Below are 19,661 nucleotides of genomic sequence, written 5' to 3' on the forward strand. Positions count from 1 at the left end.
GTTTTCCAATCCTGTCCTTCATGTTCAGTAGGCTGCCTAACAAATGCATGTTGTTGTTGTTGTTTTTTTTTTTTACATGTGCACTGATCATTATGGTGAAAAAAAAGGAATGGAGAAAAACTGCAAGTGGAGAAAGGGAGTCTTGTTTGTATAGAGAGAGATTTCAACTCGACTCAGGTTATTAGGTCAATAATAGAGAGGTGCAAAGATGACATCAATAGCCAGAAGACTAATTCGCCAGTGGTTCCCTTAAGATTGTTATTTTTGTTTTAGAGCAAAACATCAAAGTACCGTCAATTTCTGTTTACCACAGGTCTAATTTTACTTATAAAATGAAAAACCTCATCATAGGAAAAGCTTGTGGGAACCACTGTGTTCCAGATTTCGACGTCATCCCTGCAGGCCTGCACCACTTTACATCTGCCGGATTCTGTTGTGTGACTGTGACTCATCACAGGAGCTATAGATGGTTAAGCCTCTTTTTTTTTTTAAATGAAATGTGCTGTTGTCGTAATCAAGATTAAAAATTTCAGCTTCATGTTTCATTTTCTTTTCATGTGTTCTATTATTGTTACATTTTTTGAATAGGCATTTTTATTTAATAAAGAAAAGACTGATTTCCTGAAGTAGCTAGCTAACATTCCTTCTTGCTCTTCTTATCCAATGTATTCTCATCCCAAAGCGCCATATACAACGCTTTTGCAAAAGCGTAAATATCCAACGCACATGGCACCCTTTAACGTCTAATGAGACGCTTCGGTTATGGTTAAGTTTAGGTATGGTGTAGGGTAAGGGTTAGACCACTAGGGGGCGCCTTCTGCCCAAATATATCTGCGTCTCATTTGACGTTAAAGGGTGCCATGCCTTGTTTTATCTCTGTAGTTCGAAGGTATAAACCACAGAAAAACCCAGAGAACCCTTTAATTCTCAAATGCACAGAGCACAGCGAATCAAAGAAAAAAACTGAATAATTTACTAAATTAAATAATTAGGCCTACTAAATAAATGCAACAAACCCATTCAGTACAGCTTTGTGTGAAATGTTAAACAGGTTGTGATGACATAGGCCTACTTACATATTATTTTAAATTATTACTTTCATATTATTTTGGCAGGAAATGTATTATTTGTATAGAATAATAGAAAATAATTTGTAAATAAATTCTAGTGACAGAAAGGAAGTAATATTGAGATCTCTTCCATGACTCGTTATTTGACTAGATTGCTATACGTCAAGGCATTTTACGGAAAAATATTTTAAATTCAAAATTTTCCTACCCACAGAATGAGTGGGAGGCCATGCGACAACAATGTAGCTGTGACTGTTTTTGAAGAGTCGAGATAGAACGTCATTAATGTGAGTAAATTATGACATTCAGTAGGCTACTTATAATTTTTGGTTAATTAATGGTTTGACACCCGAAAAGCCACTATCAGCATGTCCCTTACAATTTCAACTCAGGTTTTAATGTCTTTTTAATTGATTAATAAATTGTTTAACTATAAGGTTTATTCATAGTTTCCATGACAGAGTTGTTATAAGGTAACAGGTAATGTAAAATATTTCATATTATTGGAGCAACTAATTAGCTAAGTTTTAAATAATTATCAAACAGCAAGCACAAACTATGCAAAAGCACCAACCCTTCAGCCACATGACCATGGAGAGAAGGATGGCTCAATGATGCTGTCACTTGTCACTGTCTATCTGTTCATCAATTATCTTTTCCCAAGGCCATCAGCTTCTGTAACTCCTTTTAGTTGTCAGAATACCAGCCTGTAAATAAATAATGATTAAAAAAGTTCAAAGTGATCATGTGTTTATTGCAATGTACAAATGTCAGAATGAGAATAAAACACTTATTTACCTGGAAAACATATTGAAAAACAAACAAATACCCTTCAAGGTTGCAATCATAACAAATCATTTGTATTACATGCATCCTTTCCTCACACTTAAAGGAGAGCTAAAACGCAAGGAAAAGAAGTGAGAAAAGGAAAGAGGATACACAAATAAGAAATGAGAAGCACCCACTTGTCATGTGCCACAGTGGCAGAATGAAACCAACGTTTTGAACAAACCAGTGAATAAATGCACTTATTAAGACAGCGATTTGCCGCCACCTACTGGCAGTTATAATTTCATAATTAAAAGTTAATAAAATTCTTCTATATTCAAAATTCTGTGTTTAAAACATTATTTATACTGTAAATGTAGTGTAAATGCATTCACCTGTAAGATTACATATACATTAACATGTTAAACATGGGGTTTAATAGTCAGACTGGTAACCCGAAGGTTGCGGTTTCAATCCTTGCAGAAAATGACTTGAGGTGAAGAGCAAAACCCCCAATCGCTCTCAGTCGCCACAGCAAAAATGGCTGTGTGTGTGTGGGTGTTCACTAACTGCTACTAATGGGTGTTCACTTACTTGGATGGGTTAAATTCAGAGGAAAATTCAGAGTATGGGTTAAGATACATGGCCTTCACATCATGCCACATAGAAATGCCCCCGGAAATCAATTTAAGGGAATCAATGGGAAAGTTTATTTCTGTCATTTCCCTGGTGATATTTCATAGAAAATATGTAAGCAAAGTTTAGAAAAGCTATGGTCTCTTTTCAATAGATTCCTTTTGGACTGCTTAAATGCAATATTACAGAAATAAGCACTAACAGCAGGCATGTGCAAGAATCTTAAAAAATATGGCATGAGGCATATGCAAGTATGAATTGTCAAATATAAAAGACCTTATTAGAGTTTTGAATGATTAAGTTCTTTGATGATGTAGGACTACATTGAAATATGTCATTTTGTCCCAAAAACGCATTAGCAAATTTATTTAGAAAAAAAAAAACATATTATATATAAAATAAAACCATAATAAATCTGTGGATATATTTTTTATTATTTATTTAAAAATGAACAGTTTTTGGCACTTGTGTTACAAAATAACATTTGTTTAATTACATCATGTTGATATAATTTGTGCAAATGTAATTTTTTTTACAGATGTCTCATTACATGACTACATTCTGGGTATTCACCCAGATAACTCAAAAAATTGTGTTATTTACTTAGTAGCAATACCTGTAATGTTGTTAGGATAAAAGTACAGTTGTATAATGTTAGAAAAGTAAAATTCACATGCTTATGTAGTTTCACACCACTGAGAATGTGAAGCGTGTTGTATGTGTGTACGTCTCTCCTGGTCTCAGCAGAGCATCAGGAAAATGAGGCTGATGAGAGACAGAGAACAGGTAGAACATCTCATTCATTGAGAACCATTATGGTTTTAATTAAACAAACACATTACATAAATATAAATTAGTTCACAAATAGGCTCTGTACATGATGTATATAATGTGCACTACCATTCTGAAGTTTGTGGTTGGTATATTTGAAACAGTTTTTTTTTGTTTTTTTTTGAAAGAAGTCATCAAGGCTGCATTTGAAGATCAAAAATACACTAAAAACGGTAATATTGTAAAATATGAATACAATTTAAAATAATTGACTGCATGTCAATGCATCCTTGCTGAATAAAAGTGCAGTATTACACATTAAATCTTACTGACCCCCAAATGATCAGTGGTAGTGAACATTAATCAAGTGCCACCACTAGAATGATAATGTTATTTTAATTAAATTACCTGGTTAACAGCATCTGGCCAGTTTTGGGTCTCTAAACAAAAGGCACTGTGTTTGGAGTAAGCAGCTCCACCCTTCCCTTTCAATGTCCCATCCAGGAAGTTGGAGGTGTAGAACTGAACCCCAGGCTGTGTAGTGCTCACCTCCAGGACACGGCCCGTCCCAGGATGCACCACTCTACAGAGACCAACATGTGTGCCAAAATTAAGATGCATAAAGTGTTATATCATTAAGTCAATATTCCAATACAAATGAAACGTTACCGAGCACATTTTCTCTCCAGTGGCGGTTCACCAGGTGAGCACAGACAGAAGTTGTGATCAAACCCTGGACCAGGCAGCTCTTTCAATCTAGAGCCAAGAAGAACAGGCTTTCTCAGGTCGAATAGGGTCTTCTCCACAGATTTCACCTCCCCTGTACATAGTAAAGAAACCACACAAAACCACGTTTGACAGTTTCTGTTCTGGAGAGTTGTAAAGATCTAAATTCTAAAAAGGTCTAATTCTCTCAAATAAACAATGTGAAGAGTTCAGATGCAAAAGCCTCTAAATGCCATTTGAAATTTTCTTCTTTAATGATGATTTTTATCAAATTTGTATATTTAAGTTCAGTAATTTCACTTAAATAACAATTAATAGGTAATTATCATTGCCATTTAAGTGAAATCACTGAACTTAAATATACAAGCTTGATAAAAATGATCATTCTAGAAGAAAATTTCAAATGGTACTTAGAGGCTTTTGCATCTGAACTCTTCATGTGATAATACCTGTGGGGATCATTGTATCATCCACAGGCAGGTACGACTCCGCTGAGATGGTCACCTCATGGTCGTAAATGTCTGGTGTTCCCTGCAGAACGTGCGACATTAAATAGCATTTATTGATAGTAGGAATACACCAACTTTGTCCACAAAAGACAATGATTAAAATCTTAAATATAGCCACCAAGGGTCCTATACGTTCATAACAAATCACACTGTATTATAGAAGTATTATTGTATTATTATTATTATTGTGTATTATTAATTAATTTTTTATTAATTTACAAATTTTTATTAATAGTGTATTATTAATACACTGTTTTATTATTATAGAAGATGATAGTGGTGAACAAATAAAGCAATGAATGAAGCGGACGCGGAAAAGAGTCCAACTTGGCATGTCAATCTTGCAAATGGAGCTTGAGGTAAGTAGTTTTATGTTTTAGTGCCATGTCGCGTTGATCAATACACAATATCATGTTGCATTTTTATTGGCTAGTCAGTAGACAGGTTGTAGCAGCAAACACACAGTGAGATGATTGTGCTAAATTTCTGACACTTTTAGAAAAGTATCTGGCTGTCTTTGAACCTCTCTTACTTTACGATGGTGGACCACCATTTAGGAGCCACGACCAGAGAAATTTCCACGAATGATCATGTTTTATCTGGAACAGGCTGAAATCGGACTATTTGTACCAGGGAATAAAGTTAGAATGAAACAAAAATTGCCCCTATTTACTTTGTTAGAGCACTTTACTAGTTTTGTGGCGAACAATAAACCTGTGCAAGTTAATGTACAAAAGAAGTTTTTCTTTGTAATCTTTGGTCAAAAATTCCCATCCTTAATCAGTCCCTCCAACTGTCTGCTGCCAGCTAGAAATGGCAATGAAGTGCGTTAAATTTCGAGCCCATCACTATTATTTCATATTCAGTTACCTATTCTATTTCACACGAAAATAAGTCACCATACTAAAGTAAAGTCGATCGCATTCGCAACTTCTAATTCACACAGACTTTAGTCATGAAGTGTAAGACGTAAGACGAGGAGTGGAATCTCTGAGATCTGGCCCTACCTGTCCAGCCAGGTTGAAGTATGAATGGTTGGTGAGGTTGATTGGTGTAGTATGGTCAGTCTGTGCGTGGTACAGCACACTCAGTGTGTTCTTCTCCAGTGTGTAGGTGACACAAGCGTTCAGGTTCCCAGGGTAACCCTCATCACCACCTGCACTACTGTGATGCAGTTTCACTCCGTTATCCACAGCCTCTGTGGTCCACACGGCCTACAACACACAAATGTCCTTAAAGAAATGCCAGATGCAACGATGTCTGCTAACTCGCGTGAAAGAAATGACAAATAACATATAATGGGACAAAAGGGACAGACATTTTTGTGCGTTTGTTAACCTTGTCAAAGCCCTTCAGTCCTCCATGCAGAGCATTGGGTCCATTGTTTATAGCCAGTTTATATTCCTTCTCATCTATCACAAACCGGCCCTTGGCAATGCGGTTTGCAACCCGGCCTACCACAGCTCCAAAGTAGCGAGAGTTTGAGAGATAACCTAGAGTAAAATAAAGGAAATTTATCATTATTTTCATTCAGTATCTCTAGTTATGTCAACAAGGCTGATTAATACACACATTTGGTTATTCTGAGATCATCTGCATATAACTATGCCTGCATGGCTGATTAAAGCAATGTTTCTCAACCTTTTTGACTTATATAGTTGAGCATGAGCAGGACATTATAAAATAATCATTATTTTGTGGTCCATAAAAGACAGAAGGGCATTCAGCATCAGAACAACACCAGGGTGAGTAAATTATGACTTCTTTTAATTTTAGGGTGAACTATTTCTTTAAGGGTTTTTTTTTACCAATGAATTTGCATCATTGCATGACTTTTGTGTTCATTTACTGGATATATTTATCGACCTAATAAAATATTTTAGAGCTCGGCATTGCTAGAAAAATGTATAATCTACATAAAAATGGCCATGCCATTATAAAGAAATATCTTGAATTCAGTTCATTTATTCTCCATTTATTCAGCAACAATGTTGATATTAAAGAACCATAATTGTGTCTTAATGTGTTCTCTGTAGAGAGAGGATACATCTGGCAGGAATAAGCAAATAAATTGTTAAAACAGGTCAATAAATTATTTTAAGATTTCTCTATTTAACATGTAAGTCAGAATACCTGTCATGCACAATAATGAAACGCTCTCATTAACTGAATGCTAGCACTTGCCTTCTAAATCATCGTATCCTAACACTATATCCGCACTTTGACCGCTGCGATCTTCTGTTGTAATGGACTTTATCACACAGCCCAGAGAGATGATCTCCACACACACACTGGTGGACCGCAGGGTCCATTTCTCCACTGGACCCACTGCAGTGCCGAACTTCTCTTTACACACCTCGGTCATTATGAAAAATCCAGTTTGCTCTAGACGGGATTTACAAATCCACCATTGCAAAGAAAGTTACAACACGGCAATACAAATGACTACACTTTGAGTTAATAAACTACAGTGTACCGCCCACTAGTCTAGTGATCAACGCTTTCGAAATATGCTTCGAATCGTGTAGCTTCAAAACCTTTGCGAATCATTTGTTTCGAACCAGTGATTCGGAGCGCCAAAATCACGTGATCTCAGCAAACGATGCTTCGTTACTGTTTCGAAATGTAAATTGTCAATGGTTGATTGTTGTTGTATAAATGTGAAAAAGTTATGGTATTGTGTGTCTATAATTTCAATATGCTATGATAATTAATAAAATAATTTTAAAGTACGATAATTAATTTTGTAATCAACCAGTCAAATTTCACATTCCTAAGTGTTCTCATGAGTCCTTTAAGAATTTGAAAATTACTTTTCTATTCAATCTAGTAATAAACTAAACTGTTCATTCATCTGTTCTGAGTTCACAATCTTTGAATGATACAATTTGAATGTATGTTTTATTGTATTTTGTGTGTGTGTGTGTATTTTGTGTGTGTGTGTGTGTGTGTGTGTGTGTGTGTGTGTTATTTTTGTTCACCTGGCTCCAAAGTGTATGTTGAATTGTTTTGTTGTTTAAACATAATAATAATAATAATAATAATAATAATAATAATAATAATAATTATAATTATAATTCATAAATTCGTTGACTGTAAAAAGTTATAATTATTTCTTATTATTATTATCTTCCATCAATTTTTGACACATTTGTTTAAGAAAAAATAAAGAGTTGTTATTAGTCTGTTATTGGTATGAATAAACAAAACTCTACATAAAACAAACAAAACAAGCCCTACAGTTTAATAAAATAAATATCAGAAATGTTTGAGCTGAGTTTTTGCTGCATTATCTCATTCTGACCAGCAGGGGTCACCAGCGTCTGTCGTTTTGAGCGCTTCGAATCAGTGAATCATTTTACGAAGCAATTGGTTCAATTGATTCAAAATGACGAAAAGCTTCGTTTCTCCCATCACGATTCACTGCCGTCGATTTGTTGGTGTCATACTGCCACTATCTGGATTGGGGCAGTACTGCGCATTTATGTAGAATATTTGGCCCATTTGGTGCTGGTCTTACATTGTAATATGCATTTACCAACCATTTTTAATTGCAAGACTAAACGTTGATGAAAAAATAAAATAATCTCATAGATTAGTAAATTTTTGCTCATTGCACAGACTAAAGACGGTCTGATCTGAATATTAATTTTATGGAATCCTGTTACAATGATCATAACAATAATATTATTATTATAAATAATAATAATATTCAGATAGTAATCAGTAATTGCTGTGATGTAAGTACTGTTTACCAAACCACATTAACCTCAGTGTCATTTGCCATGAATGATTATCAGACATTAGTAGGCTACATTGTTTGTTCCCTTTAAAATATCTATGAATTCACCATTTATTTTATTGTTCAATAATTATTTTCTGACATTCTGGCCTGGAGATTTATGAGAGAGGCAATGTGTGCAAATTTGAAATGTGTCAGTCTAAAAATAGAACAGTCTTAGAAATGCTGTCTCTCTGAGGGTTCCTCCTTTAAATCTCAACACCTCTTTTGTTTCCAATAATTTTCTCAGAAAAAAAAAATGCACTATGGTATTCTGTGCACATTGGGCTCCAAAAGTCTGGGGCCATTCATTGCATGCAAATGCATTCTCTCTCGCTCTCTCTTTCTAATGATATATATATATATATATATATATATATATATAATATAAAAACGATATTCAAGTTGTCCCGCATGACTTGAGATGATCCAAAAAGCAACGTGTGCTTCAGTGGAAGAAATCTGGTCATTTTTATAAAGAGTTGAGTCCCACATGGTGTGCCACAAATTTGCTAAGGCAGAATCGTGAGTAGGCTATTCCTTCTTCATTTGATGGATTTTTTAAATATATTTTTGTTTGTTTATTCTGTAACATATCATTTATTCTAATGATTGTATTGGAAGTTTATAATCAACAAAGACAACCCCATCTGCGTTAGTTTCCCAAAGGTCTCAGAATGAGAGCATGAAGTTGAGATACAGTATGAGAGAGAAACTGGGGCTGTTACGTCACGCAGCAAAGTTTCAACAGAACCAAGATGGCGGAAGACAGCGGACCGAGGAGTCGGCATTTCTCAGCAAAGAACCACAAGTGCCACAACTTTGATGAAGGTGAATATCTCATTTCATGTCGTGAATTATCGAAACCCAGTTCTTCAAAGTCAGTGTGTTACTTTCACTGTAAGTTTGTGTTTGTCTGTGTTTATTGACACGTTAAAAGTAAAAAAAACCGGGACTTGAACTCGTGTTATTTCTGGTCACGGTCAAATTTGACCAGGTGTGAATCAATTCGCGCCCGAAAGCAGATCGCATATGTATGGAGAGCTGCAATAGAGAGTTTGGCGAACATTTAGCTCTTGTTGACTCGCATTACTGGAATTAAAAGCCTCGTGAGACGCGCTTCAGAGAGTTGAGGTACCTGTCATTTTGACACCATAACGGTTTCATGAGTGAAATACACACTCTAAGCGCATGTTTGTTGGTAAACTGCAGTGTTCTCGGTGAGTTCTTTGGTTATTTTTATGCTAGCTATTATTAGATGGCTTAATTTGCGACCGTGCAAACTTTGTTGCCAGACTTTTTTTTTCACTTCTTGCTTTGTCATGGCCGTTCAGTATGCGTTATGTGTTTAAATCCAATATAAATATTTTTTGTGAGTGAAGATGTATTTGATAGTCATTTTTAATTATGTTAGTATTTAACTGAGTTATGCAGTTGTTTTGTGATTGACGTCCTCGTGCACGCGCGCAGAAAGGAACCGGCACGATGTTTTCAAAGATTTCGTACAGGGAAAGTGTTTTATACTCGCTTTGTATCAATATTAATCTCCAAACTAATTTTTTTGGCATTAGTTGTGCGTTTTGTTTGCTCCCTTAAGCTTTAGGGTGGTGGATGTCCTGTATGCCTGTGTGTTCAGTCTCAGAATTTACTAGGGTAATTTGCCATGTAAATTTACTTTACTTTGAGTTTCGCTGGTGTGTCTAGTAATGAACATCACACCATGTTGATTTACTGGACACAGGACAATTATATTAAGTTACTTTTTATCTGGGCAAACATAACAGGCTGTTAAAATCTGATAAGAAACTGATAGACATTTCCATGCTGGTAGTTATTGTGTTAGATAAAGGTCTGCCTGTCTGATTTGTACTTAAAGTTAGTAGTCTGCATCAATGAGGGGCCTTTCAATAGCTGATACCAATGTCTACTTTACATGTTAGTTGTTAAAATTCATTTTCACTTTAGAATTAATCGGAGGAAAAAATACATATTGCCGCAATATGCATGTTGGTAGCACTTTACAATAAGGTTTTGTTTATTAACATGAATTTTCAATAAACAATACTTCTACTATTCTTAATTAACAAGTTTATGAGTGACTCGTTAAAGGGATAGTTCACCCAAAAATTAGAATTGTGTCCTGAGTTTCTTTCTTCTTTCTCTTTTTTTTTCTTTCTTGGTAACTGTGTGGTGACCAACATTCTTCAAAATATCATTCTTCATAATACAAATAATAAAATTCTCATACAGAAAGAAATTCATACAGGTTTGGAACAACTTGAGGGTGTGTAAATTATGACAAATTCAGATTTTTGTCAATCATTCATTCAAATGGATTAAAAAAACCCCATCTAATTAACCTCTAATAAATTCCCAAATTTTTTATATGCTTAATATTCTCAATTTATATATATAAAATAGTATGTGTATATAAAGCAGTATTGAATGAACTGTCCCCTGTCAAGTGTGTCCATGGTGTGTGTTAACTCACTCTAACACTGCTTGACTCTGATCCTGTGGCTCAGTTCATCTGGCCGTGAGCCTGAAGAGACTAAAGTGAAGGGGAGAGGGTGTTTGTTTTGTGTTACATATGTCTTAACTAGAGGACAAAAATGACCAAATTTAGCCCTGTGGCCGAAGGGATCTAGGCTTATCACAGCTCATGGATAAAGTGCAAGGGGTTAGAACAGAAACCCCACACACTCCTGGAATAGAAAGTGACTACAGTAATGAGCTGCTAGTTGAGTGCTAAAAAGCAAAGTTGCGAATGTCAGAAAACCCATGTCTGACCATCAAGGACAGTGTTCAGTATGTGGATTTTTCTTATTCATGCATGGCCAATAACCCCTTGCACAATGTAAGCGAAGATGTGACGATTACTTTTGACTTTTTGGTGACAAATTTAAAGCTGCCTTTTATTTATATTTATATTTATATAAATAAAATATATACACTATACATTTATTAATATATTGTATATTAAATGTATTTTATAATATAGTATATATATATATATATATATATATGAAGAGTTCAGATGCAAAAGCCTCTAAATGCCATTTGAAATTTTCTTCTTTAATGATGATTTTTGTCAAGCTTGTATATTTATGTTCAGTAATTTCACTTAAATGGCAATGATAATTACCTATTATTTATTTTTATATTTTGTTTTTATTTAAATTGTTTTAATTTAGTAATTTCTTTATCTGCGTTTGTCTTTATTTTACTGCTCGCGTTTTATTTTTATGTTGTTCTTCATTTTAGTTGTTTTTTTTTAGGTAGTAATTTTATTACTTCAACTTTAAATGTAAGTTTCTTATTTCCATTAACTTTGTTTTTCACATACTATTTATGTTTAATTATTTTACCTTTATTTTAATTAACAAACATGTTTATAGTATTTTAGTTGTAGTAAATGATAATAACCCTAATGACTTTTTACTGTTTTTGTTATCCTACAGATATGACCGGTGTGGAAGATGTACCATTGTACCGGCCGGTTGAGGCGTTGAGCTCATTGGAGGAGTTCAGCTCTGACACTTCTGGTGTGGCCCCATGTGCTGTAGCAGAAGAGCTTGAGCCGGAGGAGGACCCGGTTCCACAGGGGGCTCGACCCATTCAAATTGTGATCGCTAACGAGGACGATCATAAGTTTGAGTTGGATGCTGTTGCTTTGGAGAAAATCCTGATGCAGGAACATGTCAAGGATCTCAACGTGGTTGTGGTGTCTGTGGCCGGTGCCTTCCGCAAGGGAAAGTCCTTCCTGCTGGATTTCATGCTACGTTACATGCACAATCAGGTTAGAACGAACCCCCTTTCAAGGATGTAAGCATATGGCTAGTTGACAAATGGACACAAATTAGAATTTTAGATTAAATGTGTATATTTGTAAATGAGAACTTGTATATTTTTAGATGCTAAATTTGGTCATTGTTTTATTCCTTTTTTTCTCTGTTTTTTAATCTACTTTTGATTGAGATAACTAGTGATACGGCAAAATAAAAATTCTGGGCTGAAACCGAAAATTCAGGATACACTTGGCTGAAAACAAAAATGTTACGAAAATAATGTATTTAATGTATTTAAAAAATGTATTTAATAATCAACTCTCAAATTGAACAAACTAAGTTGTACAAACATTTAAATGGCACATATGGGTTTTTTTTATATAATATGTGTGTGTATATATATATATATATATATATATATATAATAAACTAATAACTTGTTTTCATGACAGATTTATTCAAGTATAAAATAATGACATCACTAACAGGTTAAGTAAATATGTAATGAAAATGTAATATAGGTAAGGTAATTTATTAATAAAAGCACAATTAAAAACAACGGGTTGTTGACCAATGTGCTGTGCAATTTGTAGAAACATGCAAAGAGCGAAGAAACGTTTATAAAGTGTAATACATATATCTAACAACTCTTACAAAACAAACAAGCTACTAACATATTAGCAAAAAATATAGTGCATATATTTATCAAAATGCTCCTCTCTAGAGTTATTTTTTTTCTAACTAACTAGTTAATGGTCATTGAATAGCTTTTAATATATAAACAGGAAACAAGCTGTTCAAATTGTTGATGATTTCCCCCGTTTGAAACACCGATTGAACGATTACATGAGACATGATACATTTCAGTAAGTTGTACTGTTTCTTTCAACATACCTTCTGATGTTCATTCATTTTTATTTCATACTGTAAGTAGTAGTAAACAGGAAGAGATGATTGGTTCATGTGCGGCTTTAACTGAGGCGCTACAGTGATCCGTCACAGCATATGAAAGAGTGACAAAACAGCTTTTGTTCTTTGAATTTCATGAAAAAATTGAGACAATTTGAAAGTTGTGCATTGTTACATTTAATATGAAACTATTTTTTCTTATCTGTGAGGACTGTAAAATAACAGGTCATCTACCCTAATGCATTCAAATATCCAAGTCATGAGAACTCCAACACATCAGTTAAAAAATCTGAATCTTTATTCCTGAGAACAAGTTCGTGATGACTCCTATCCTGACATGTCTAAACGTGTGGGCTGCGTCCTGCATGTTTAAAACCAGCTAGGTCACATGTTCGTGAGCATGCATGCTTTATTATGTGCGTTATGGGACATTCATATGACCAATCCCTTTCATTTCTTTGAAGTCATCTGAGTCATGGATGGGAGGAGATGATGAGCCGTTGACTGGTTTCTCCTGGAGGGGAGGCTGTGAGCGAGAGACCACAGGAATCCAGGCCTGGAGTGAGGTGTTTGTTGTGGAAAAGGAAGATGGAACTAAGGTGAATGGGTTGCTCAGTTGAAGATATGTGTTATGTCACTGTCAAGATATGTTGACTGTGTGATAAGACTAATCTATGTGTGTTCTTAGGTAGCTGTGCTGCTGGTGGACACTCAGGGAGCCTTTGACAGTCAGTCCACCATCAAAGACTGTGCCACTGTTTTTGCTTTAAGCACCATGACCAGCTCTGTGCAGGTATGTAGAAGCACTTTAGTGAGGCACATGCATTAGGAAAGGTTGACATTACATGGGGCTTTGCCATACATAGTGGTCTATTAAATTATGTGACCCAACAGCCTTGTTTGTTTTAGGTTTATAATCTTTCTCAGAATATCCAAGAAGATGATTTGCAGCATCTCCAGGTAGCAGCAGCTTTCTTTATTGGTGTGTTAATAGTGTAATTTTGGACAGTAACATCATGTGTCTTTTATAGCTTTTCACTGAATACGGTCGACTTGCAATGGAGGAGATCTATGAGAAACCATTTCAGGTAGACAAGCTATTTCCATACGGAGTACTTTTCACAGACACAAATTAACCTGCGCTCAGGGAAAAAAGTGCCGCAGATGCCACAGATATTCAAAATGTTTCAGAGGCCACTTTAAAGCCTTTATTGAAGAATCAAATCATTTGTTTTGATGTATTGTATGGAATGTATTTGTGCTGTGTTCTCTGTGTATCTCAGGGGCATCACTAGGCCCATTTTAGGAGGCCTTTAGCCCCCCAAAATTTGCGATTTTCTTCAATAATATGTGCACTAATTCGTGATCGCCTCAGTCCCCTTTAAAACTCGTATGAAAACGGCGGCAGGCTTGGCTCCTCCCCGTATTTTAGTCCATGTTATTCAGCGTGTTCTTCAATCCGCAGCAGCGCGGCGCCAACGTCAGAAGCAGAGGACAAGGTGTGTGCATTTATTGATCGATTGTCATGACGTATATAATTGTAGTTCTTTGTCATAAATGCAGTTTACATAATATGATGCGGGAGCAACACAAGACGGTTTCCCACCCACTGTGTTTTTTTATTATTATCATTTGTATGTATATAAATATTCCTTTCATCTAAATGGCATGAGACTTTGAAACTTGTTTTTTTTTTTACGTTTTACTGCACAAATGTAGGTTGAAAAAATAAAAGGGCATAATAGGACCCCTTTAATAATTTTATTCAGCAAGGACTTAAACTGAATTAAATTGATCAAAAGTGACATTAAACACATTGGGCATGTTACACAAGATATTGTCTATTTCTCAAAGAATCCTTAAAATATTTCCACAACAATATCAAGAAGCACAACTATTTTCAACATTGATGATAAATGTTTCTTGAGCAGCAAATCATCATATGAAAGGATCATGTGACACTGAAGACTGGAATAATAATGCTGAAAATTCACCTTTGCGTCAGGAATAAATTTCAGTTTAAAATATATTAAACTACACAAAAATATTTTAAATTAAAATATTACATATTTTTTTTTATCAAATAAATGCATTCATGGTGAGCATAACAGATGTCTTAAAAAATTATTCAGAAAATCTAATAATGTTAAAATGGCACAATTCTTTTCATACCAGAATAATTCACTATGAAATATTAAAATGAATATTTTTCCAAAATTATTTTATGGAAATCAATATTTTCTTTATTCACTGGAAAAAAATTTGGATGACAAATTGGGCATCGATTACACCATCATCAGTATTTTTGTTTTTCTAAATTTGAGAATCACTTTTTTTCTTTTTCTTTTTGCAGAAACTGTTGTTTCTGATCAGAGACTGGTGTTTCCCTTACGAGCATAACTATGGGCTCAAAGGAGGGAATCGCTTCCTGGAGAGGAGACTACAGGTGAGATGAAGCAGAGAATAGATGAACACGGCATCAGCATGTTGATCAATTTTTGAATGTTTATTTGTGCTATGCAGGTGAAGCAGAATCAACACGAAGAGCTGCAGAATGTTAGGAAGCATATTCACAGCTGTTTCTCCAGCATAGACTGCTTCCTGCTGCCACATCCAGGTCTGAAGGTGGCCACCAACCCTCACTTTGATGGCAGACTGAAAGGTCAGGACAGATTTCTCTTAGAGACCGGCATGCTCATGAACGTCCAAACTCTAGGCTCATCATGAAGAACTTGTTTTCTTTTTTTGCAGACATTGATGATGCGTTTAAGGAGGAGCTGCAGAATCTAGTGCCTTTACTGCTGGCACCAGAAAACTTGGTAGAGAAAGAGATCAGTGGAGCTAAAGTCACATGCAGAGACCTGCTGGAGTACTTCAAGGTCAGATCTGATTACTTTAGCTGCACTAACAGCTGTAAACACAAATCAGATTAGATGTAAATTGTGTCAGCAGTTAAATCGAAGAAGCTCAAGTGTCCCTGTAAAATTTGTGTGGCAAATGATTAAGTCTTTATTGATAATAAGGGAAGAGACCTCTGTTTTATTGAAGGGAAAGTTCACGCAAAAATGTAATTTCTGTCATTAATAACTCACCCTCATGTCATGTCGTTCAAAACCTAAAGAAAAATAACGACTTCATTCAGCAATTTCTTATTTTCCTTTTTTTGCGCACAAAAAGTATTCTCGTTGCTTCATAACATTAAGGTTGAACCACTGTAAGCCCCCCCTGAGAGATTTTGCAGGAGCCGCCACTGGTTTGGAATAACATGAGGGTGAATAAATGATAACAAAATTTTCATTTTTTGGCTAAACTAATCCTTTAAGTAAATGATTAATCACGCTTAACAATTCTTGTGTCGAGTAATATAGTTCATTAGCATGACAGTGGCCTGTTTACAGCTGTCAATCAACATGAATGCATTCATATAGACTTCAGTTGTTGTGAGATCACAGGTGTGCCTTTTTTTACAGTGCCATTGAACATGCCTTATCTATGGAAGCTTATTTCCGCCATAGAATGAAAAATATAAAAGGTACTTGCGACTTTATCTCAAAATTCAGACTTTTTTTCTCACAATTGCGAATTAGTTCTTGCAATTTTGACATTATTTCTTAGTATTGCAAGATGGAAAGTCAGAATTGCGAGGTATAAAGTCAGAATTGCGAGGTATAAAGTCAGAATTGCATGATATAAAGTCGCAATTGCGAGATATAAAGTCAGAATTGAGTGATATAAAGTTAGAATTGCGTGATATAAAGTCAGATTTGCGTGATATAAAGTCAGAATTGCGAGATTTAAACTATTCTGAGGGGGGAAATAGTCTTTTTTCCCCCTTAGAATTGGCCTGATAAGTTGCAATTTCGAGTTTATATCTCACAATTCTGAGAAAAGATGTCAGAATTTCGACATATAAACTCACAATTATGTGATATAAAGTCAGAATTGTGACTTTATATCACGCAATTCTGACTTTATATCACACAATTCTGACTTAATATCACGCAATTCTGAGAAATAAAGTCAGAATTGCGAGATATAAACTCGCAATTGTGAGAAAAAAAGTCAGAATTGTGAGATAAAAAGTCACAATTATTTTTTTTATTTTTTTATTCAGTGGCGGAAACAAGCTTCCATACTTATCCAATCAGGTTGTAGATCCATAACATGTTCTGCTTTATGAACATCCAGTAAAACACCCATGTTTATATTCCTTTGTTTGTAGGCCTATATCAAAATCTATCAAGGGGAAGAGCTTCCACATCCTAAATCCATGGTGCAGGTAGGTTCCTCTCCATCTTTAAAGTCACCTGTAGTACTGTTTTGGGTTGGTGAAAAATCTCTCTCTCTATATATATTTGATCAAAAGTACTGTAATAATTTTGGAAACAGTTGTTCTGCTTAATGTTTTTGTGGAAACCTTGAAACATTTTCCCCCTAGGATTCTTTGATGTATACTAAGTTAAAAAGATCAGGGTTTAAAAAAAATCATACTGACCCCAAAACATGGTTGTTAATATGGAAGGTATTAAATGCTCACTGTGCCTCTTTTACTTAGGCAACTGCTGAAGCGAACAACTTGACAGCTGTCGCTGCAGCGAAAGACACTTATAACAGAGCCATGGAGCAGGTAGAGTTACTTTCAGACACTATTATTTCTTCTATTTGACAGCGCGAATGCAGACAAAAAGGAGAGAGTGTGAGCAAATGCATCCTGCATATCAAGTGCATTCAGTCAAGATTCTTCACTACTAAATGGTTCATAGATCGAGAGGGACCTAAATTCAATTTAAATATAGCAGGATCGTGACGTGAGATGAGCTAGCCTATATAACTGAAAATAACTTGAGGCCATTGCACTAAAATAGTAGGTTTGGCCTAGATAACTCTAAGAAAATGCCCGTTATGATTTAGTTAAATCTACGCCTGATAGATTAGGAAATGTGTCTGAACTTATAATTTTGTTGTGTGTGTCACAGGTCTGTGGAGGAGACAAACCATACATCGCCCCAGTTGACCACCAGCGCTATCACGAAGAGTTTAAGAAAACCTCTGTTGAGAAGTTTTGCGCTGTGAAGAAAATGGGCGGTGTGGATTTCTGTCAGCGCTACCAGCAGCAGTTAGAGACGGAGCTGGATGAAGCGTACACAAATTTTGTGAAACACAATGAAAGCAAGAACATTTTCTATGCAGCGAGAACTCCAGCCACTCTGTTTGCTGTCATGTTTGCCACCTACATGGTCTCCACTGTAACGGGCTTCATTGGTTTATCAGTAATCGCGGCTCTGGCCAGTCTTGTGATGGGCGTGGCTCTGCTCTCGTTGTGTGCCTGGGCGTATGTCAGATACTCAGGAGAGTATCGGGAAGTGGGCGTGGCTATAGACCTCATAGCAGAGGCCCTGTGGGAACAGGTGAGTTGTGCTTCCACATGTTGGCTGGGCCCATCTATGTTCTCTCTACTGCCCCACACATTGTTGTTTTAGTTGCTTTCCGGTCTTCTTTTGTGTTCATCTCATCATAAATCATTCTCTTTTAGTCTTGTCCTAACCCATGTTACTAAAGGTGAGATGGTAATCTCTTTTCCCATTTCCTGGAAACTTTTTTGTAAGCCCCCCCTGAGATAATGTGAGGCCCATCAAGCTCCTCTTTTGCTTAGCTTACTCATAGAGTTCAGGGAAGAGAGGTTCCTCCAATAAAATTTTTGTCATAGGACCGTTGAATTTTAGAGCCAGTCCTGATTCTAATGCCTGATTTGCATCCGGTGTTCTAATGGGATTGTCTAGATAGTGCTTGATTTATATGTGAATCTACATTATTCTTATATGTTATATAGTATTCATTTTGAAGTGCTTTTGATTTCTGCATTGTTCTAGGTTTAGATTAAAATACTATATTTGACCCTGGACCACAAAACCAGTCATAAATCGCACAGGTATATTTGTGGCAATCAGGGCCTGAAGTAAATTTTTTCGGCCACCGGCCACTGTGGCAGACTTTTTACCAGCCTTTTTTTTTTTTTGCTTCATAAACGTAAAAAAACCCCCCCGGGAATTTCACAATATTGTTCTTTAACTTGTAAGAATACACATTTAAGTGCTGTCAAGTAATAATAACTCTAATAACATACATTTTTTAAAATCTTTTTATTCATTGATTTTGACACACACACAACATATATAGTATAGGCTATAATATAGTATATACTCAACAGATAGACCTACCGCAGCTCGTAAACAAATCACACGCGGCTGTGTTGATGGCGGATTTAGTCACGTAGACAGGTCTTACTCTTAACAGCTTTTAGTTACAGCGTTCAGGAATGGTTAAATATGAACTAAATTAATACTGTTATTACTGATAAAATTACCGGGTACCGGACATTTTCTCACCGGTTCCCAACTCCCAACATGCACAGCTGCACACCCACTAGTGGACTTCGTTGAAATGTAAAAATCCTAATGAATCACTCACAATTCTCATTGGCTACCTGCCAATGTGGCAGGTAGATTGACAGTGTTACCCGCCAATAGCAAAATTCAGCCGCATTTGGCAGGTGGTCGGGTGTTAATTTCAGGCCCTGGTGGCAATAGCCAACAATACATTGTATGGGTCAAAATTATAGATTTTAATTTTATGCCAAAAATCATTAGGATATTAAGTAAAGATCATGTTCCATGAAGATATTTTGTAAAAATCCTACCGTAAA

The 19,661-nt window shown here is 35.6% G+C and overlaps 2 protein-coding genes across 2 annotated transcripts in view; one reads left to right on the forward strand and one right to left on the reverse strand.

Moving 5' to 3' along the window:
- Positions 1–2,924: 2,924 nt before the first annotated feature.
- galm (galactose mutarotase) lies at positions 2,925–6,990 on the reverse strand. The gene is made up of 7 exons (XM_039672517.2): positions 6,665–6,990; positions 5,819–5,973; positions 5,488–5,694; positions 4,421–4,502; positions 3,915–4,065; positions 3,654–3,828; positions 2,925–3,239 (listed from the first exon to the last, which is right to left on the reverse strand). Exons 1-7 carry the CDS (start codon positions 6,843–6,845, stop codon positions 3,162–3,164), a joined length of 1,029 nt encoding a protein of 342 aa, XP_039528451.2. The 5' UTR covers positions 6,846–6,990; the 3' UTR covers positions 2,925–3,161.
- Positions 6,991–8,953: 1,963 nt separating this feature from the next.
- The window catches only part of atl2 (atlastin GTPase 2), a 55,829-nt gene continuing 45,121 nt past the window's right edge, over positions 8,954–19,661 (forward strand). The window contains exons 1-12 of the mRNA XM_039672515.2: positions 8,954–9,092; positions 11,723–12,060; positions 13,423–13,557; positions 13,647–13,751; positions 13,868–13,918; positions 13,990–14,046; positions 15,312–15,404; positions 15,482–15,620; positions 15,710–15,837; positions 17,181–17,237; positions 17,514–17,585; positions 17,935–18,366. Coding sequence (XP_039528449.2) covers positions 9,020–9,092; positions 11,723–12,060; positions 13,423–13,557; positions 13,647–13,751; positions 13,868–13,918; positions 13,990–14,046; positions 15,312–15,404; positions 15,482–15,620; positions 15,710–15,837; positions 17,181–17,237; positions 17,514–17,585; positions 17,935–18,366 — 1,680 coding nt within the window. The 5' untranslated portion in view covers positions 8,954–9,019. The remainder of the gene's footprint in view (positions 9,093–11,722; positions 12,061–13,422; positions 13,558–13,646; positions 13,752–13,867; positions 13,919–13,989; positions 14,047–15,311; positions 15,405–15,481; positions 15,621–15,709; positions 15,838–17,180; positions 17,238–17,513; positions 17,586–17,934; positions 18,367–19,661) is intronic.

This window comes from Pimephales promelas, chromosome 11, assembly GCF_988280905.1.
Source record: "Pimephales promelas chromosome 11, fPimPro1.hap1.1, whole genome shotgun sequence".
In the NCBI taxonomy this organism is placed as follows: Eukaryota; Metazoa; Chordata; class Actinopteri; order Cypriniformes; family Leuciscidae; genus Pimephales; species Pimephales promelas.

Excerpts from the sequence above, each read along its gene's own strand:
- galm (XM_039672517.2), bottom strand. The coding sequence starts at position 6,845 with ATGACCGAGGTGTGTAAAGAGAAGTTCGGCACTGCAGTGGGTCCAGTG. Across the intron at positions 5,974-6,664 it reads AGGATACGATGATTTAGAAG|GTTATCTCTCAAACTCTCGC; the intron begins GCAAGTGCTAGC and ends ATTTTACTCTAG. Across the intron at positions 4,066-4,420 it reads TGATACAATGATCCCCACAG|GGGAGGTGAAATCTGTGGAG; the intron begins GTATTATCACAT and ends TACTATGTACAG.